At 43.0% G+C, this 21,851-nt stretch overlaps 1 protein-coding gene across 2 annotated transcripts in view; it reads left to right on the top strand.

Moving 5' to 3' along the window:
* Positions 1-3,959: 3,959 nt before the first annotated feature.
* Positions 3,960-21,851, top strand: part of UBE2E3 (ubiquitin conjugating enzyme E2 E3) — a 61,504-nt gene continuing 43,612 nt past the window's right edge. Inside the window, exons 1-3 of one of the 2 annotated variants that reach the window (XM_074873062.1) lie at positions 3,960-4,187; positions 5,413-5,615; positions 7,777-7,827. In XM_074873062.1, coding sequence (XP_074729163.1) covers positions 5,422-5,615; positions 7,777-7,827 — 245 coding nt within the window. In that variant the 5' untranslated portion in view covers positions 3,960-4,187; positions 5,413-5,421. Of the gene's footprint in view, positions 4,188-4,643; positions 4,663-5,412; positions 5,616-7,776; positions 7,828-21,851 lie in introns of those variants that run through there. The other variant, XM_074873063.1, reaches the window with a different exon arrangement.

Here is a 21,851-nt window from a genome sequence, read left to right as displayed (position 1 = left end):
AAAACTCCTCTGAGGTTCCCAAGTTCCAGGCCTCATGACAGTCTGCATTAGAGCAGTCTCAGGACTATTGCTGAGCTACAACAGCCTCCAAAAAGTCATTCTTCAAACAAGAGCAACTGAAGCGCAGCAGTGTTCTGGCTCTTGCCTTCATCTCTTCCCCCCACCCCCCTCCCCATCCTTCCTCCACCATATTCCCGTGCCAGGATTTGTAAGGTGGCAATACAAAACCAACAGATGGGCTAAACAGCAGCTGACAAAGGGACCGGGAGGTGGCTTCCTAACGGTTTGTTCCTGCCCACTGCCACGCTTACTTCACTTCTTGGTTTGAGGACAAAAAAATTACCTCTGCTTTTCTTATAATTTCTTGAGGATACAAATTAACTGAAACATGGCAGGAACATTGTTCTTTAAGGGCTTATTTTTAATTCATAAACCCAAATGAACCTATAGCATCACAATTTAAACATAATCCTATTCATGGCAGGGATTTTAAGTTTAAGGCACAACAGGATGAGCTGCAATTACTGACTGTAGCAGGCTTCCTGCACTCGCTTCTGTAAGACACTACATCTTTTCCTGGCCCAAGGTTTTTGCCTGATCTACTTTCCTAGCTCTCTCTGGTAAAATTGTGAATTATCTTGGGAGGAGACATCTACTTTACAAGGAGCACGAGTTGCCACTATGACACTAAGTACTAACAAAAACACAATCTAAATTTTACCCCATCTACTTTAAAAAAAAAAAAAAAAAATTTGGTCATTTCCTGGTTCTGCAGTTTGTGCCCATCTAGCTGTGGCATTGCAGTACAGCTCCAACAGGTGCTTCAGCAACACAGCCTGGTATGGGAAAACACCACAGAACAGAAAGATGCATTGCTAGGTGGAGATATATTTACAGTCAGGAAACAATGATTTTGTGATAAAGAAGATGAAGTATATGACTGTAAACATTAAGTAGTATTTTCAGTTGAGCTGCTCTTAATCATGAAAAACGTATGCTGGCTTTATTTTACCATCTGTACACCCTTAAAATGGTAGGGGCAAGGAGATCAAGCAATGATTTTTCCATCCCTCATACTTTTCTTGTGAGAAGCGGAAAATGCCTTTCACCCTAGTTCTGGTGCCAGGCGTTGAGTTGTTTGCTATCACAGAATTTCATGTCAGATGGAGGAGACTGAACTGTGAATTCCTAAACCTAGAAAAATATTTTCAGATGTCTGTGCAGCCCAAAGCAGCTGTTAAACCTCCGCATGATGACAGTAACTTCATACCTGTTCTCTGACAGAACAGGGATAGAGATGTACCCAAAAAGACACCGGGCTTCTGAAAAAACACCAACGGCCTTTGTAAAAAAAACCAAAAAAAAACAAAACACAAAGGCAACTGATTGGGGAAAAAAAATGAAGGCCTCACCCACTCCTGAGTGCCCCGGACAGTTCAGACAAGCCTGAACGGTCCTTAGAAAGGCTCTACACCTCACAATACCAGCTGTGCTTTCACAGTTCAAGTATCCAATAAACTGGAAGAGAAAAAGCATTCGCGATGGGTACATCAGTTAAAATTACACTGATGTAAAATCACAAGGGATATGAAAAGTCAGAGAGATTGCGACATGTAACATTGTAACAATGGCTATTAAAATCAGCGTTTCTCCCTCTCCTTCAAACTGTACCGTACCTCTCAGCGCAGTACTTTTTCTATGGTTGACAACAAACATACCCAAAGAAAATATAACCTCATAAGAAGAAAGTGTCATCCTCTGAGACCTGATGTCAAATGAATGAATATTCATTCAAATAAACATCTGTTATATCCACACGTTGTTGTAGTAAATCTGTTTTAATAAGGTACAAAAGGCTGGGAAAAAAATAAAACACGCGCTGGCTTTTCAATTAGTCTCTATTAAATGGGCTTGCTTGCTTTATTTTTGCTTTATAACCTGAAAGCCACAGAAGCCACACAAGATGTAGTAGCTGATGCGGTGTGTAACTCTTGACCAATCTACTTACTTTCATTCTGCAGATGCACATTCTTCTAGTGCTTTTTTTTTTTTTTTTGGAAACCTGTGTTAATTTTCACCTGAAATAAAACAAAAATTTGAACACTTAATCCTGACTTTCAAAGTTCCAGTAAGCCTTATCTTGAGCATCATCAACAGAATGGGGGGGGGGGGGGGGGGGGAAAGAAAGAAAAAAAAAAGGCTCTCAGTGCTGACTGATAGATTTTTGATATTGCCATGCTTCCCTTTTACTAATTATGCCCAGATTGCTCATCATGCCAGATACTGTTTATGCTAGGAATTTTCTACAGCATACCTCAGGGGCAAATTGCCTGTAGTGGTGATTTGGGAATTCTCTATAGCCTACTTTAACAAACAAACCTCCAGTATTCCTCCACATCACATCATTCAAAGTCTCTTGCCAAATCTTCGGCGTACTTTTCAATTGAGCTAACTTCAGCTACCCAGAGAAGGGTATTCCTCGACATACCGATTGCTTATTCCCTCTAGAGCACAATATACGCTCTCTGGCCCCTTGGATCCTGCACAAGCTAAGAAAACACAGTAGTTTTAAGTCATTAGGCTGTTGATAATGAAAGCCCTTGAGGTAAAAGCCATCGAGGCCAAAGCCCTTGTGCTGGACAGTAAGGTTAGCCTGAGATTTCATGTAAATTGCACAAACATTTACAGTACTTGTTAATTCCTTCTCTGCTGAAGCCAGTTATCCACAACCTCATCTACTTTTCACAGATAGAATACATCTTCTTTTACAAGTGGATTTTACTGCCAGTATGATCAGGCTCTAAGTTTGGAATATTTACATTATTTCAATTGGTGGATTGCTTTTACCACACGGCGTACTCTAGGCATACGGCATGAAAAGCTGTTCAAGTATACACCAGAACAGCACATTTGTGACGGGCCAGAAAATAAACTAAATCTCCATCCTATACCATCTTCCTGTGACACCTACCGCAACTGCTATCGATTATCCCCTCTCCTCTTTAAAACACTCTGAACTTGGCACGCTGGCTGCTCACGGCACAACTCTTAATTCTGTTTTTAATCCCAAATGCTCCTGTTAGGAGCAGCGAGGCTGCGGGGTGGCACTCCTGCTGCGGCGGGGGTGCAGCTCCGTGTTTAGGACGCAGGCTCTCCGGCACCTTGGGTTTCCTCAGCCCCTTTGCTGGCGGGACCGGCATGGCCGCCGCTCCGCTGCTGGGCTCCTGCAGAAACACCACCCCGGACACCGGAGCTTCTCCAGGTCCCACGCGTGAAGAAGCGCCAAAAGCAGAGATTTTTTGGAGGGGAATACGTGAGGGAGGTAACGGCGGTGTGAGAAACCACCAACGGTCCCATTCCCGCGTCGGCGGCCAGGGTCCGTCCCTGCCCCGACACCAGGCGCAAGGCACGAGGCGAGGTGTGAGGCGCGAGGCCGGGACGGCCCCTGGGCCCACACCGCGGTGCAGCCGTCGGTGGGCACCGGCCTGGCGAAGCCCGCGGTGGTGCCCCGCGGGCGCCAGCCGGCTGGAGACAGGAGCCCGTCGGGACCCGGGCTCGGCCGTGGGCAGGGGGCTCAGGGCCGGGCCGGGCCGAGCGGCCGTCGAGGGCTGCCCCCCGCCTCCGCCTTCCCCTCCCCTCCCGCGCGCCGCCGCTTTGTCCTTGCCCGGCCCGGAGCACGCGCGCCCGCGGCCGCGGCGGGAGAGCGCCTGCGCGCACCCCGGGCCGGAGGGGGGCGCGCTCCGGCGGCCGCCGGGCGGGAGCGAGCGCCCCCTCTCCCCTCCCCCCGCTCGCCGGGAGCTCCGCCGGCGGCGGCCGCGGGCGCGGCGGCGGCGGGCGGGCGGCCGGGCGGGGGCGGGCGGGCGGCCGGAGGCGGCCGGCGCCCCCTCCCCCGCCCCCGCCGGCGCGCGCCCGCCGCCCCCCGCCCCGGCCCCCCGGCCCGCCGCGGGAGCCCGCGCCGCAGAGCGGGGCCCGCCAGCGCCACCCGCCGGCCGCGGGGCCGCACCGCGCCTCCCCCCGTCCCCCCCTGCTCCGGCTCTCAATGTTCCACACTGCCCGGCCACAGAGCCGCCGCCGCCGCCGTATAGCCCCCCGGCCGCCTCCGTCCCCTCCTCGGGCGCCGCGGGCCCGGCCCGGCCCCCCGCCATCCCGCCCCTCCGACCCAGCAGCGGGACAGGACGCCGGCGAAGGTAAGGGAGAGGCGGGCGAGGCGGCTGCCGCGGCGGCTGGGCGAGCGCGGTGGGGGGAGGCGGGGAGGAGGCGGGGGGGCTGGTAGAGGAGCTTTGTTCTTGTTTTCGGCGCTCGCTGCCTGGCGGCGGCCGGGGGCGCGGAGCCGGCCCGAGTTCACGCCTCACTTGGTGCACACGCACGGTGCGGTGCGGGGCCGGGCGAGGAGCCGCCGCCGCCGCCCGCCGCGCCGAGCCCAGCCGAGCCGCGCCGAGCCGAGCCGCGCCGGGCTCTCCCCACAAAGCGCGGCCGGGCGGGCGGGCGGCCGCCTCCAGCCCTGCCGCAGCTCCCCGCCGCGCTCCTCCTCGGCCCCCCCCGGCCGCCGGGGCAGCCCCCTCCTCCACCCCCCCACCCCCCACCCCCCCCGGTCGGCGGAAAAATGTCGGTCTGCCTGGTGGAGCTGCGCGGGGAACGGCGGCGGGGAGAGCTGTGCAGAAGGTGCAGTTTGAATTATGCTTCTTCCCCCTCCGGCAGCTCTGTGGTGGCCAAATGCAGTTCTCGCTGCTGGCCATGTAAATAACTGGGGCTGCTGCTGCCCGAGTTGCTTTAAATGCATCTTGGGGTTTTTCCCTTTTAAAAAAAAAAACAACAACAACAAAAAAAACCTTCGTCGTGTCGTGTCCCCCCCCCCCCCCCCCCCGCCTCCCCAGCCCAGCCCTTTAAATGCACAGAGCAAGTGTACATTTCCATCTGAAATCAACCCAAGTGTTATTGGCAATATATTTTCTCGGAGAGAGGGGGAGAGGGGGGATCTGGCGTTTGGACCCAATAAAATGCTCTGCTCCAGTGTAAATATTTACAGGGTATTAGTGACTTTTTAAAAAACATTTTCAGTGAGGTCTGTTATTTACAATGTGTCATAAGTTATTAATGTTCATTGCCTAAGTACCCTGCTAAATCTGTCTCATGCCTTAGAACAAAGTCGACAATTGGCATATTGTTTAAAGTATGAAAAAAATGCGAGTGGGTTTAAAAATTGGAAATATCTGTATTTTCAGAAGTGTAAATATTGCTTTGTAGCTGTCAAACTGCAGCCCTTGGGGACGAGACAAAGAAGTACATTTTGGTTAATTTTGCAGTGAAACGGAGTTGTCATCAACTCAGGTGTTCTCTGGAACTTGGGGAATGCCAAGAGAGAGTCCTGCCTGTTGTGTTAACTCTGCCTCTTTTCTTCTTCCCTAAAAAAAGTTCCCCACGATGTCCAGTGATAGGCAGAGGTCAGACGATGAAAGTCCAAGTACCAGCAGCGGTAGTTCAGATGCCGATCAGAGGGATCCACCTGCACCTGAACCTGAAGAGCAAGAAGAACGAAAACCCTCTGCCACCCAGCAGAAGAAGAACACCAAACTATCCAGCAAAACTACTGCTAAGCTATCTACTAGTGCTAAAAGGTAAAGGGGACAGCAAAACGTTCTGTAGTATTTTTGCACAGTATTTTGAGCCGTGGTATTTGCGTTGCACTTGTCAAGGCGGAGGGGTTCTTCTCGTAAAGGTATGTGGAAGAAGAGTGAAGTACCAACTTTTGTAGTACAGGAGCCTGCCAAGCAGTATCTTCATTAATCCAAGTCTTACTGGAGTAATAATTACATAGATTTGTCCTACATTTTTTTAAGAGTTTTTTGAGAACGTGGTAACTTATAGGCTGGCTGGGGGGGCACCTAAATACATTTCATATTTGCAAAAATGCGCGAGAGAGTGTCAGCGTTGGGTATCTTTTTCAGAGTTAGGTTTCCATGCCTGGTTGGTGTGGGGTGGAGTCCTCCTGGTGTATTTTATTATGGTCTGTAGACTGATGACAAGCGACGCTCTTTAATTAAAGAAGTAACAAAACCCCAGTGGCTTCCGTGGGCCTTATGACTAGCTTTTCATGTCAATGCATGGGAGAGCCTTACGCACCTTGCAGTAATGGGTTCATTCTGCAGTTCTTTCAGGAGAAACTTAGGCATGTTTTCTCCCTTAGGATCTGCAGATTTAAACCATGGGGTTCTACAGGTAGCCTCTACCTTTAAATATCAAAATCTTCAGAAACCTTGTTTAGTTATATCTGTTGCATTTTTATTATCATAAAAGGTTACTGAGAGTCCAGCTCTCAAGACATGCACTCTGATAATTTTCTCTAAGTTCAGTTGTGTGAAATAAGCAGACTTAAAATCCCTTGATTCCAGTGGTCTTTGGAGATGAAACATAACTTTCCAATCCTTTCCCTGGAGTTGCTTTTCTTTACAAACATTTAGAAATATCCTGTAGCAAGAAAAGCTGTAAAGTAACCGTAGTAGCTTCAAGTTTTGCTTATTCAGTGTGAATACTGTAGTTCTAACTTTTAGGAACACTTTAATTATTTTGTATTGGACTTAACTTCAGGAAATACTTTTTGAAATGTGTTAAAATTGCTGCAGAGCATGACTGGATGGCTTTGATGACTTTTGAGCTTGTTAAAGAAACCCTTTGAAACACGACTGGCTAAAGAAAGAAAAGTTCTATGTAGGCTTCATAATTTGTTATTATTTATCTTTTTTGAAAAGCCTGAGATGCAGGCTTTTGACACTGAGTTTTCCCCTCTTGCCTTTATTTCACTTAATTGTTGCAGGTCTAATTCCCTACATCTTAAATAGTTCAGTAGTCTGAATTTATTGGTAGTAGTGCAAGAGCGTGCAGAGCAGTTTCTGTTAGCTCATATTGTAACACTTGCTATTCGCATGAAATTCACCGTCTTGCTTGTATGGGCCCTCTTCTGAAGAGAAGTCTTATGTGATATTTTTAAGAGGAATTTACAATGCGCCTTTTGAAATCACACCTCTTAAGTACCTGAATAAACTATTAAATTGACAAAAAGTTTTCAGTATTCCTCTTCCGGATCTTAACACCTTGGGAATGGTTCTAATAGAGTCAGGCTAAGCACAGATTATTTCAAGTTATTATATCACTTTTTTATCATGTAAATACAGCTACTGTATAAGGTTGAGGGAGGAAAGGCAGCAGAAGGTGTGGAGAAAGCAAAGTTGATCCAGAGAGATTATTCCAGTAACAGAGACAGCCTGGCAGATCTGCAAATCCACTTCTAAAACACACTGCAAAGTAGTAGGTAAAATATTGTGAAAAGAGTGTGTCTGCTGCCAGCGCGGTTCACTTCTTCAGCCTCACAGGTCTGTAGCGCTGGTTTAAAGTCATTGTCAAATCTGCCTGTGCAGCCCCCCCCCCCCCCCCCCCCCCCGCCTCATTTGCATATTAGCTTGAAAAGAAAATCTCTCTGGTAAAAAGTGCTCGGATGTGAAAAAGAGTTACTTTTCTGAATACTTGTGGGAAATTTCTACCCAGCTCAGTTGTAAGTGTTGTGTTTACATACAGCACGGAGCAGGAAAAAAGCTGCAAAGTTTCTCAGCTGTGGGATTTGGGTTATGCCTCTGAGAACAAAGAGGAAGCAGCCATGTTAGCATTACTGAAGGCAAAGCCAATCTTGCATTTAACTGCATGGTGGTAGAGGGCAGTGTAATTCCCTGATTTATTCTATAGACTATCTCAAATGCTTTGTGTCTGTTCTCATTTCACCAACAGAATCCAGAAGGAGCTAGCTGAAATAACCCTTGATCCTCCTCCTAACTGCAGGTATGTAACGACTTCTTAAATTGTGGACAGTGGTAGGAGATTAATGTGCTCAGGCTAACAAATGGGAAACTTAGTGTTTATGACTGGTGACTGTGAGATAAAAATTGCGTACAGTAGATTGAACAAGCATAGAGAACGTTTGATATTCAAGTTTGCTATTTTGTCTGCATGTTGGAGGCGTAGTCATTAGTGATTGATGTGCATAGTAAAGTGTATTCAGTTTGGTTTCCGTAGCTGGTCGCTGCCTTTGTGAAACATTAATTATATGAACTTCAAAATACACTGGAGCTTTCAACTTAATGTCTGGATGTAGTTTGAACTGGCTTTTTCGAGTGCCAGGTTTATAGAGTTATCACTTCATTCTGAAGTAAAGGTAAAGAACCATATGTGATTTTTTTATATGCTTTCTCTTAGTATGTTGCTTAACAGTTAGATAAACTGAAGTATTGCCTTTAAATTTGTGTGTTGGTCAAAGTTGTAGCCTCTGGATAGAGAATATTTTTAAGGAAGTTCTCAACTTGGGAGATACTTCTGTTATGTTTTAGAAAATGAAACTGTTAACTTGGAAGATTGAGTGATTTAGTCTTAGATAAAGTGACGGTAACTGGAGCGCTTGATCTGTAGGAAAGTTCAATAGTAGCAATCTTCTGCATGTTTTGTTTAAAGGATGCGTAAGAATTCTCATTTGCTGTGAGCATCCAGCGTTCTGATTTGCATTAAAGCTACCTTTAAATAATGTTTCTTTCATTTGGTGCATCTCAGTAAGATTTCTGACCGCAAGGTATCTTCAGATTAATAGCTCGTGTGTAACAGCAAGCCTTGTACATGTTTAAAGAAATGCTGGATGTGCTTTCTTTTTTATGTTGGAATTGTTTGGCTTTTTGAATAGTTGGAAAGGTTTGGTGCAGGTCTTGCAAATTCACTAAAATGTGAGTTGTTCTGTCTGACTAATCTGTGAGAGCGGGGACTAACCAGAGCTGTGTTATATTGAATGTGTGGTAAAGGTATCTTACCCTGAGGACTGTGCTGTAGATTGCCTATGGCAGTCTGATGTATTTGCATGCAGGGTCAGTAGCTCTCCCTCTTCAATAGAGGCAAGCTGTGTCAAGAGAGCAAATGTCTGTTGCGTTTGTTGGTTTGGTTTGGGTTTTTTGGGGGCTGTGTGTTTTGTTTTAAATAACTTCTAATAAATTACTGGGATTTAGTTCTGTGTTGGTTATGCACTTTATACATGGACCATCAAATGAGGCATGGTAGGAGAGAAAGTATTTAAATGAAATAGAATACCAGCACTTTGCCTTATAGTTGCTAAAAAGATATTGTAGCAGTTTTGGGTACAGCAAGTTACAGCTTGGCTTTTAGAAAAAGAAGCCTCCCCCCTCACACTCTCCCATACCATCTGATATTTAGCTCCTTGGGAAAGCATATTCCTCTTGTATTAGCGCAAGAGTACTGCAGAGAGTTTTTCTTGTGAGCTGGTACTACCAGATGCCCAGGAATGCTGTTGAGAATGATGAAAACCCCCCAATGTGTCTAAAATTATTCAAGTTCTCTCCTACAGAGTGTAGGGGAAAAGATTATTTTTTTGCCAGTGAGGATGTCAGTGCTTCTGTTCCTATAAGTATTTTTAAGAGGAATTTAACCCTTTTACTCAACAGCAACTGTATGATGAGTGCATTTTTACCTTTTGTAAAATAAAAAATATTTACAAGAGATATTGACTTCTGTAACGGAAATTCTGGCTTTTCAGGATGAACAGTTTGAACAGAGTTTCAGTGCCTGAAGGATTACCGTTACATTGGAATTGACTTGTTAGAAGGAGCCTTTCTGGTATCAGGAGGTAAATGCAGCTGTGTGTTATGTGCAGAGCAATGGAAGCTTGTAACACACTTTCTTATAGGGTGTAGTAGCATGGATTAGGCAACAGACTGACAGAGCAGGCATATGACACCTCTCCATTGCTCATCATGCAACAAGGAGCAGAATGCTACTTATTACATTTCTTGTAAAAGAAAAATAATTTGTAAAAAATCATATAAAAGCCTGTATAACTTGGGCGTAATCACATGTGCTTTAAAAATAAAAAACTTTATGTCGTAAGTTCTCCCAAAGAGATTTCTTCATGCAGCGTTGTTTTTCCTCCAGTTCTAGAGCACACCCTTATCATTTGCAGTCCACATGTTGCAGGCTTCACAAGAATACAACTGCCAACCGATGCTCTTGGACATTAATAATCCTTCCGGTTACTCAGTTACATAAGTGATAAAAAATTAGCAATTTTTAAAATATGATAATGGCACATATAAAACATTAGATGTTACTTTAACAGAATACAGTACAAATACTGAAGAGTGGGTTGAACTCTCCCGTACTGTGTTAAACACTGATGGCTGCTGCCACTTCTCACCTGCCAGTGTAACTGCACGTGGAGTCACTCCATCAGAGTGATCTGAGGCTAATTTAGCTACTTTAAAATGACACTGACTGGTTGCACTGTGATTTTCATGCAAGAGAGGTGTAGGTTTCCTCAGCAGTTGAATTTCCCACAGCCACATCTATTGCTATAACATCTGTTTTATAAAAATGCAGAGTCCCAAGAGAGCCCCGTTCCTGGGTGTGCTGAGCAGGCCTGGGCTGCACATTAAATTCTATTTTAGGCACTGGGATAGCAGAATGACAGGCACAGTAAAATGTCTAAATAGCAGTTTTTTTGCTTGCTTGTCTCAGCAGTAGAGATTGATTTCTGATTCTGTTAATTGGACAATGAACTGTTAGAAAAATCGTGTTGTCATGTATCACGTCATGTTTGTGAGCAGTGAATACAACCACATCCTGGGGGTACCAAGTGTAAAACTTAGTATCTTTATGCTGATAGCTTTACTCTTTAACATACAGTAATACTCTAAATTCCTGTGATTTCCAAGAAAGATAGAACATCAAAACCAATAAAATTAGATTTGGTCTTAAGCCACTAAAGATGTCGGAGGGAAATTAAGTACTGCTTTCTCTTCATGTTTTCCCCTGTCCAACAGAAGAGCCTGAAATGAGTCACTGTCCAACATTCCCTTTAGCACTAGGACAGATAGGTAAACTGAGGACACAGGTATTTGAGCCTTTTTCTTGCCTTTGCTGGCTTAACTCAAAGCTGTGCTACTTGGTGCAGTGTGCTGTATTTAATTTCTTTTGTGCTTTTAATAGCATAAAGCAAAGCTAGAAAGGTCTTGGCCCTATTGCTCCTAGGCAGCTCAATTTCAAACTATGGCCAAGCGCTTATACATACTTCAAGGTATGGAAGTGTGCCAAACCCCACTGTTATACATTCTTAGGAAAATGCTGCAAAGATCTTGCATGTATTGCATGGTAAATCTGGGCTGCAGAGATGCTCTTAAATAGGTTTGACGTATCTGGAATAACTATTTTCAGTTCATGGCATAAAACTGTTTAGATCAGAGGTCACCACTCTGTAGTTAAGGTTATATCTGAGGCTGCTGTTCTGACCTGCCCAACTTGGAGGCTGCAGCTCAGGTAGAGCAGGGCACAGCCAGCTCGGACACACATAGTACTTCCTGGATTTTAGGGCTGGCACAAGTGAGGCCGTTCCCAGAGGTACCATCATTTATGACAGCTTCCTTTAGCTGTTCCTGGCTGCCCTGCTGATCCACAATAGCAAAAATATGTATTCCCTGTCTTCTTTCCTCACTCCTCCTCATTTCCATTCCAAAATTCATCGTTGTTCATCTTTGTGGGAAAGTATTTGAAGTTCAACCCAGTATTAAATAAATTTAGTAACACCTGTGCCAACTTAGTTTATAGTTTACAGTCCATTTTACAACAAATCCAGTTTGGTATAAACTTTGTAGGAAATGAAAGCAAACACCAAAATCAGTGTATCCACTCAGAGTTTAATTCATGTGGTTTAAAAAGAGGTGAGTTAAGATAGTGCATCTTTCCCATGCAAATGGGAGAATTTAAGCATTTTATACTCTGTTTTGTCAATTGGTTTTAATCTCTTCGTTAAATTAAAGATCAGACCTCGAAAACAAGTGGTTAAAAAAAAAAAAGGTTGGACAAAACACGTGCCTTAGAGCGCTGGTCAGAGGGACAACTTTCCTCCTTTGTAGCTGCTGGGAAATGGGAATTCTTACCACGGGAGAGCTGCTTGGATTGTCCCAAAGGCTCCCTGCCCTGTCTCATCGTCTAGCTAGTGAGTGCCTGACCTGATAAGTCTGTTGAAAAGATTTTCCTTAATAGAAATTACTATCTCAATTACTATTTATTTTCAGGCTTTGTATGCTGACATATACGAATGTGATTTCTTGAGCAATACTACAAAAGGTAGCAGTTGGTGATTTTGCTGTTTGTAGCCTCTCTTAGGCTTGCAAGTAGGTTGATAATTTATGAGTAGTTCATTTTAAAATTGCTTATTTTAAAATAACACTCCAAAGTATGTGTACTGAGCACAATGGGAGCAAGACATGTAGGGGTTTTGTTTTAATACAGGATTCTTCTGCTTCTTAAGGACTGCATTTGTCCCTTTCATTACTGCCACATCTTGGGCTAATTCTACACTGCGGAGTGTTGCCAACCCAACCCCACGGTCTGGAGTTTGACACAAAGAAAAATGTCTGCAAAACTCTGGCAGACGAATGCTATTACTGGTTTAGTTATGGACCCGTGAATCCAGATGTTTGTAACTGTCTCAGTGTGGTTATTACCCCATCAGTGGGGAAGCATTGCAGTATGTATTTAAAGCAATATTGTGAAGGTATTCTTCAGACAAGCAATTTAAGCTCTTTCAATTGAGCTGTCTGAAACAATGAGGAGCAATGAACAATTGTGCTGGTGGTGCAGGCTCTTCCACGTGCAGAGGTAGTGCTGAATTTGAGCTAACACAGCCTTGTGTTAGTGAAGAAGGTGCCGCAGCTAAGCTGGTAGAAGCCTTCCTTTTGTTAACATACTCTATCTACAGTAAAGTTATAGGCAAATGTTTACTCTGCAAACAGTTGTGCCTGTTGAAGATGTTACTGCACAGCTGTGGTTTGCTCCAGTTCTGCCATGGAGGTGACTACTCCAGTCAGTGAGTGAAGCAGATTCATGTGATTATGCCATACTGCTCCCCAGGGAGGGGAGAAAAAAAAAAAAAAAAAGAAAAAAAAAATCGTCCAAGTTTGCTTAAACGGTTTAAATAGGTGATTCAAACTAACTGCTGGATTTTTTCCTCCCTCCCATCAGAGTAGGCATTGTTCACACAAAGCATTTTGTCAGACGCACCAGGATATGAATAAGTCAATCTGCTCCTTTGTCTCTCAAATGTAATAAGTTTCCATCTCTCCTTTGTCAAAGCCAGGCGTTATTTCTGTTGCTTTTTTAAAATCAGTAAGAGGAGGAATATTCTGAATGCAGTCAAATACCAGTCCCTATACATAGCATAAATGTTGCCCAAGTCTTTACATGTACTATTTTTTTTTTTCCAGTCAAGCTGTTGACTTTTCAGATCAATGGCAGTCCCCCAGTTTTGTGTTCATTCTGTTAATTTCTTATTGGGCAAAAGTCTTCATACTGCTAAATATTGACTCTCACTGAGAAAAAAAAAAAAAAAAATGTCAGTTTTGCTTATTTTCACCTCTGCAGTGAAAACCCCAACTGTGAATGCTAAATGGTTCCCTGTAGAAGGAGAAGTTCATTAAGGTATGTAAGAGACAGTGTTATTAGGAGTGTGTGCAGAAATGCCTGTGCTGAAGCTGAATGAGCAAAATTTAAAGAACATCACCCAAACTCTACTTGATAATGTATCTTTTGATAGTTACATTATACTTTTTCTTGTCTCTCCTGGCCCAGCACTTTCTCACCACCTGCTGCAATAAATGCATGCTGCAAGAAAAGAAAGGTGAAGTTTGCAGAATGGTTTTGAGAACACAAACCCACACGATTATTTCTAACACTTCCTTCCCTATACAGAAGTTTGCTGTGGCAGTTACAAAAATACAATGAAGAGGGGTCACAACTCCTGTAAGAACATGTTTGAAGTAGTGCTCGAGTGAATATTGAAATACTACTTTTTAGTATTTTCCAGCTCTAAACATAGTCCTGCGGTTCCTTCTAAAGCAATTCCTTCATTGTTAGTTGCTGAACGTAAATCAGTGGCTTGCAGTGATTTAAAGATATGTTTATCTAGAGATAGCCTTGATTTATCTAGAATTATTTCTACTAAGCATTTTCTTCCATTCTCTTTCTTCCCTCCTTCTTTCTTACCAGAAGAGTATAGTCTAGGTCAGAGTAGGAAGGAGTGGTGTAATTTAGCACAGCAGTCAGAGGTCTGGTATTTTTGTATTTCTGTCCATTTGTAGTAACAGCCTGATTCTGCCGTATTTATGTGTGCAGAGTGGCTTTTACCTTGTTTGCCGGTAGTCAGTAAAACTGTTTAAGGTGTAGGGATGAAACAAATTTAGAAAGACATTTCAGTAAAGCATTTAAGTGTTAAGTAGAACTAGAGTGCACTGTTATTTAACATGCTTTTATTAAAAAAATGCAACAGTGGAAGATTGTGTAACTCCTGAATATTTTGAATTGTGAGAATATTTAAATTACTTTCTTTTCAGTTGAAAGTAGATGACAGATCCACTAACTCAAAATTGCCTCAAGTTTTTTTTTTCCCTGTGCTAGTATCGACCTCTTGCAAGCTATAAACCAAGGTTTTTTACCAACCCCCACACAGTGAATTTCTCATGCAAGTAATCTCAGTGGCATGATTAAGACAGGGTTATGCAACACAAATCAACTTATCTACTCACGGGAGTAAGTTTTTGTGCTTACAGATTTGCAGGTTAGGCATTTGTATAAGCAGTGTCCACCATACTGTCGTACATGCTCTTAAATGCCTGTGTGTTAGTCAAAAGGTCATATACATCTTTCACCAGTTTTCATTAGCATTACTGTCAAAATGAAAAAAAAAAAATATCATGGCTCTCTGTCTACTCTAGAATTGTAGAAATAGTTCAAACACTTTTCACTCAGCTACTGGTGTTAGAGAACTGACCCTTATTAGGTCAAATTTTTATCTGGAAACAATAGAAGAGTCTGAGCTGCATGAGCTTTTTAAACAATTCTTTAAGCATTGTTGTGCAAAAATTTGTAAAAGCTGCAAAGTAATGTGTCCTTAGACTTAAGGACAAATCTGCTTTTCAAATATCCATTTGTGTAACTGTACAGAGGCCCTTCAGGCTCTGTGATAAAACTGTTTAAAATATGCCATATATATATATATTTTTCTTTTTACACTCAAACTGTGCATTGCTCACCACTGCCAGCCTGTCATATTTAGTTTGTGTAAAGAGTATGTATGGCAAGGTTCTAGCACACTGAATGCTTTCCCATCAGACTGATTTGTCTGTGTATATCAGTTACTCTGATTGGATTTGATCTTTACTTTTACAGACTTGGGACACCTAATTTTAATTCAAATTATCAAGTGCAAATATCAGAGAATCAGCTAAACTACATTAAACACTTTATTTAAAATGAGGTGACTGCTTCATATAGAACTGATGTGTGGAGTTTTCTTGGAGCTGGTGTAACTAGGATTTGCATAGATGTGGAACATTTCAAAACAGGTAATACAGACATCATGAAAAATACCGTGAGCGTGTTTTCTGAGTTCAGGGCTAAGTAGGCAGGAGCAAGGATCTCCAGCTGCCATCTAGGACAGGAGTATGCATGCCGTTAAGCTAGCCAGGAACTGTGCTGTAGCTTTAAATTGATGCCTTACTTTGAGCCAGTAACTGCTAGCGATAAACGAGTCCTAGCCTGCTTACATTAATTTGGATTAATTTTCCCTGTGCAGAGAGTGCACTATGCTGTTATCTAGTTCAGAACTGTGTCTGAAGCAGTTGTTAATTTTATAGCACTTACTGTAAAACAGACTGGCCAGATATTTTAGCAACTCAGATACAGATTTAGTTGACAGTGTTGAAACTACTGTAAGTGTCCCTTTCAGAAACAAATGAAGAGAGAGACTGCCTTGATGAAACACCAGGGTGACCATGGTAGTTACCAGTGGGTCACTTTCAGGTTGGAAGAATTTGTAGAGAGGCTCTGTAGAGGACCATCCTGCAGTCATTAGTAATTGGTGTTTTCATAACTGACATGGATACTGGACTAGAGCATATAACTATTGCATTTGGAGGTGACAGCAGAAAGAAAGGAGTTGTAGACATATTGGAGGACAGGACTAGAATGCAAAATGATGTGGGCAAATATAAGAAGTGACCTTAAAAATAGCATGTAATTTAATAATGAGAACTGCAAGGCATAACACTTAGTAGGCATAATCAGCTGCACAAATCCATGGGGAAAAAAAGACTGGATGAGGAACAGTTCTTCAGAAAAGGTGTAGCCTCTCTGAGGATCATGTGCTTTCCAGGAATCAACAATAGGAGGCCACAGCAAGAGAAATAAATAGAACAGCAGTCACAATGGGGAGATGTATTTTAAAAAAGAAAAAAAAAAAGTGTTGGAGACATGGTGTATAAAGCCATCCCATTCAGTTCAGCACTAGTAAAGGCCAGCTGGAGTACCTTCTCCGGTTTTAAGCACAACACTGCAAAGTGACATGAGCTAGCTGGACAGAATACAGATTAGAGGAAAGAAAGAATAATCTTTGCATATAGAAGAAAGTTGCTGCGAAGGAAATAAGGTGATTGTTGCTAGTCCTGTCTGGTGGTTATGGAGAGCAACTTAAATTGCCATAATGAAGACCTAATTAGACCTGAGGAGTACCTAGCTATAAAGACGGTATGCATAAGGAGGTGGTGGATCTGCATCACCAGAGGTTTTTAAGAGCAAAGTTCAGACAAATGACTGGCAGGAGCAGTTTAGATACAGTTGATTCTATCTTTAAGCAGGAAATGGACTAAGTGACCTCTTGAGGACCAGTTTGACCAAGCTATCTGTGATATTGGATTTAAATGACAATGTTAAAGGAAAGATCATCAGGAAGTGATTTTGTAGTATAAGCATCCTGGAAAATACAGAGGTTCTGTGATTTCAAGCAACAACAGTAACAGCAATTATTTAAAAAGTCACTGGAAGCACACAGGTTTTGTCCTGTTGTCAATTAAGAAAAGCAAATTATTTTTCTGCTGATTCCCCCCCCCCCATTTTGGCTTTGTTTTCATCTTGGGTCCAATCCTACTTTTCTTGCACAAGGTTGTCATGTTCTGCTAAGTAGAAATAAGCTACACACATGTCGTCATGTCTCCAGAGGTATGTCACCTTTGTGAGAAACAAATAGCACTGGCTGTGCAGTAGATCTTGATCTTTTGATACTTCATGTGCTCTGCGCTTAGATTCTCTGCTTTTGTTCTGCAGGCACGTAAGTACCTCTAACACTGAGATAAACAAAGCAAGGGACATTTTTTCCTTGCTTCATAGAGGCAGTTTGCAGTAGAGATGGAAGCCCTAATGCATCTGTGCACAACAGCCCAAATGGATCCAAGCACATCAGAAAACAGTTGTATAGCATACTGCCTCTGACCATGGATCCTATCTCTAAGCACCCTCTGGAGTCAGGGCTCGGAAGATTGTAGTGAAAATGTAAGCAGTCTGGCAGGTTTCCAGCTGATGAGTTAATGCTGCTATAAACTTCAGTAGTTCCTCTCTGAGGCATGCAGAAGGGTGCAGGCGCTGGGAAGGTAGCCAACGAAGGCAAAGAGCAGACGGCAAAGCTAAAGGCCAGGCTCAAGGATTCACAACGCGATTGTCTTTGAGATGGGTTCCTCCCTTGCCAGAAACCCTTCATGTAGCTTCAGTGGCAGGGCTGGAAATCAGTAAGCAAATTAAGGTAAGCATTGAGTGCAAAGCCAGCCTGATTTGTGGATGCTTGATCAGCATAGCTTGAGCAAATGTAGCTATGCCTAGCACTCAAGCCACCCGTAACTGGATTAGCAGTACTGGGTGCTGCAGAAAGCCGAGGTTTCTCAATCATGCCAGGTCAGTTCATTGAGCTTGAGGCTGCAGTGGGGTGGTTTAAGTCTGAACTTAGGTTATCACTCCACTCTGAAGCCTAGACATGGAAGTCACCAAAATATTAAAGACAGAGTAAATCAGTAGAGCATCAGCAGGTCGGATTCCATGGGACAAATGGAAAACAAATGGCAAAGAGAAACATTGGTGTTTTCCTTTCTGTAAGGGAGGGTTAGCAGCAGAAAGCTATTTTTGTTTGCAATTTAAGTAAAACATTTAGACTGTAAATGCTTTGAGCAGAGTGAGTTTTTTGGGGAAAAAAGCATTACAATAGGTTAGTAGCTATGCAATAGGAGATATGTTCAGCTGATGGTGATTCTTGCTGTGAAGCTGTGGCTATTGTAGCAGACAATGGATAGCCAGATTCCTCACTGAACACAAGCACCTTTTCTAACAAACAAAGAACTTGTCTACTGCGCAGTCACTGCCTGGGGTGTGCTCATACTTTAACTAGCTTTTGTCCTTCCCCCTGGTATCTCAGCATCAGAGACCTCATCCAGCCCAGAGGATCCATGGGACAAGTGAAGTGGTGCAGGGATGGTTAGTTGACAATAAGCTCTGTGTTATCATTGCACATTGATGCCCGTCCTAACTTTTTCGTAGATACCTAGGGCATATGTGTGTCTACTTCATTAGTATCGATGATAGAAGCTGCAGTGGGACATTACAGATTTAGTGACACTTCCCTCTACAGACACCTCAAGGGCCCAGGAAACCAAACCCATTATATCAAAGCCCAGTTTTGTGTTTAGAGTTTTGGACTTCAACATCTTGTGGAAAAAAAAAAGGAGATTTGGTTTAATTTCTAGCCTATAAAGCAAAAGCAAAGAGAGGTCTTAGGAGACTAAAATCAACTTGTAATGAACGCTGTAACAAACACTGTATTCCCATGGAAGCAACTTTAAGTGATCTAAGTTACACAGCACAACCTACTGCATGTTAAGCATAGTCTGAGCGATTAAACAAACTTCTTATGCAAGAGGTAGAAATACTATACAACCTAAAATTCTACAAGCGTGATTAAACAGTAATCAAATCTCAGAGGGTGATCTTCACATGAGAAACTATTTGAAGCACAGTCTGTGGCTGCAAATGTGTTTGCTTGTCTGAAGTAGATATTTTGTATGATACCCGTACAAATTGTGTACAGCCAGGTAGTGCCTAGCTCCATGTTCCTCTTCCTCCACAGAGTGCCTGGGATTGCAGGGGTACTATGAAGAGTTGCAGTAGCAACCTGCCTACCTCATTTTTTGAGTTTGGTTTGCCTCTTTCTTTTCTTTTTTTTTAAGTACCTGAAACCCAGAATTACAGTTGATATACTTACACCAGAGCAAACACACCATGACTTAGTTTTATAAAAAAAGAAACTATTTACTAAAGTAAAAGGGACAGCAACAAAACAGAGCAGTAAGAGAGCACTGTTTTGTTTGATAATATATGGTACCAAACCTTAAATAGATCAATATGTGGAGAAATCCATTACTGTCTAGATTTTCTGAGAACAAATACAGTGAAAGCATTTTTGTTTCATGTGTTTTGGTTGGCTATTTTTCATGGTAATACCGCAGACTAGCATTATTTTAAGTCTTCGTGTTTTGTTAAGCCTGCTTGGGTTTTTTTGTTTAGGGATAGAAGAAACAAAATAACTTCTTATCAGTTAGAAGGCAAGCTAACAGTAGTGGTTGTCGATACTAAAACAACTATTGTAGGCTGAGCACTGTGTGGTTCTCCTAGATATAAATGGCATTCTGGGAGAAGTTCCCATACAATGACAAGCGTGCCTTACTAGAAATTAGTGAAGGTGGGGTCAGGGATGGAGGACATAGAGAGAGATGTGAGCTGTACTGATCAGATAGATGTTTTGTTATCATTTTATTTTCTTTCTGTACAGAAAGCAAATGCTGTAAGACTACGTCTTCAGTTAGACTTTGATAATTCTGATCTGGGCAGAAGGAACTGGAACTTCCTGTGAATTGCACTTGTTTTTCAATGCTTTACATACAATGTCTAAATAAAACTAGAAATAATTATTTGCTGAAGCTCTAATAAACTTAATTTGGCCTAGCATTGTGCGATGGTGATCCTTATTGTTCTCTGTAGTGTTTTAATAGGGGTGAAAAGGAGGAGCTGATTCTGGAAGTTGATGCCAAGGTATAGAAGCATCTCTGAGATGTTTGAGCTTTTTCTGTGGAACCATGAGTTTATAGCACTGAAGCTGTAGTTACTAAATATGTGAAGCTGTTTTCAGTAGTAGATTCTTTAAAAAGGTATTAGAATGTTGAGGGGAAAAAAAACCCAAAGTATTTTTTTTTCTTTTTTAACAGTTAAAATGATTGCCACTTCAGGCACTTTCCATTAGGCAATTGGAGAGATGGAAAAGGTTCCTTCTGCTTTAGCTAACCTTCTTCACCTTTAGCCTTCTATCCCTTCAGACACAACCAGTGAGAAATCGCATAACTGTTGGCTTGTTAATACAGTTATCGGGTGTTTTCAGATTCTCCTTTAAGTTTCTTTCTGTCCCTTTCCTAAGGGGAATTGGTGGTCACAACAAACTACCTCACGTTTGAGTTGTGGAGGTTTTCTGGCTCAGTGCTGTGTTTTGGGCGGTGGGTGCAGAGAGGCCCTGCGGAGCGCGTCGGTGCGGTGCCCTGCGCCAGCCACGTCCCAGTGTCTGTGGCCAGGTCTGTCACTGTGCTCCAGCCTAATTCAAATGCTGGAGAAGCTGATGCAAAATTTTAAATTTTTATTAATGAAATCTGCACAGTGGCACCTTCTGCTTTGCATGGAATGAGGTTAATTTTGTACCTTGTATGCTCATATCTGGATTGGTGCTTGATGAGAAAAATTGAAGCACATGAAGAATTGAGTTAGGCAGGGGGGTTGTGGAATAGGTCAAACGTATTTGCTGTCTGCTTCTGTTAGGTGATCACTAGTGAAACAGTTATGTGCTGACGTTTTAACTCTCACACTGAGATTTTATTAGAAAATTTCAAAGTCCCTGGGTCCTTATCCCATTTAAGCATGGGTGACAGTTCTGTAGTCTGAGGCAGACAAAGCTTTGCTAGCCTAGAAATCATAAGCCAAAATTAATCCGTCCTCACAAATACCCAGGCTGTATGTAACGCTGGAAAAATAAATCTTTGAACTTGGAACTCAGCTTTCTGGATTTCTTGGCTGCTTGGCTCGCATGGCTGTGGGCACATCACATCATTGAGCTCCCTGATACGGCGCTGCCGACTGAAATAGCCCGGGTCCCAGCAGGGTGGTAGGGCTGTGTGCTGGCAGGTTGTTCCCCTCTAAGGGAACCTGTACCTTCTACAGGCTGCTTACGTAGAGGATTGTGCCATTCAGTGAATGAATGTGACTCCTCGTCCTGCTGGATGCTATTTAGGCTATTTGCATCGCCTCTGAATTGCTCTGTGTCTGCTCTGTGTTCTTAGCTGAGGAGCAGGCCGTGCTTGGTATTTGTGCTGTAAATGACTACTGCCTACTTTTCACTCAGGCGGGACTGTAAGAGAGGTTTTGGTAACTCTCTGCTTTGTTTTCTGACAAATGCAAATTTGGTGTGCTTGATTTTCCTTTACTCCTGTATTCAGATTCTGACCTTTGAAGAGTAAATGTAAATAAAATCTCTTATCTGGGTTGTCAGACTCAGCTGTGCTTGCACTCTGTTTTTAAACATGGGAGTAAGGAGATGAGGGACAGTGAGTTTACCTATTCCTACACCTGAGATAAGCTGATACCTTCCCTCTATAAAATCCTCCATCCAGGCTGGGCAACTTTCCACTAAAGATGACAAGTGCCCACCTGTGTGATAGCAGCTAGTTTCAAGAGGTGGACAAATAAGAGTGCTGTTTGAAAAATACTGCTGCACCAATAGAAATGTCACTTTGGTTTTCTGCTTCTTGAAAGTGCAAGAAGAAGAACAGGTAGTTACGAGAGACCTTATTGCCCCAGGTCTTAGTCCAAATCCATTTATGCCCAGAAGTGTTCGAGGTTTGTTA

This window comes from Strix uralensis, chromosome 6 (assembly GCF_047716275.1).
Source record: "Strix uralensis isolate ZFMK-TIS-50842 chromosome 6, bStrUra1, whole genome shotgun sequence".
Taxonomy (NCBI): domain Eukaryota; kingdom Metazoa; phylum Chordata; class Aves; order Strigiformes; family Strigidae; genus Strix; species Strix uralensis.
Note: the sequence above shows the minus strand (reverse complement) of the source record. Positions and strands in the feature narration are given on the sequence as shown.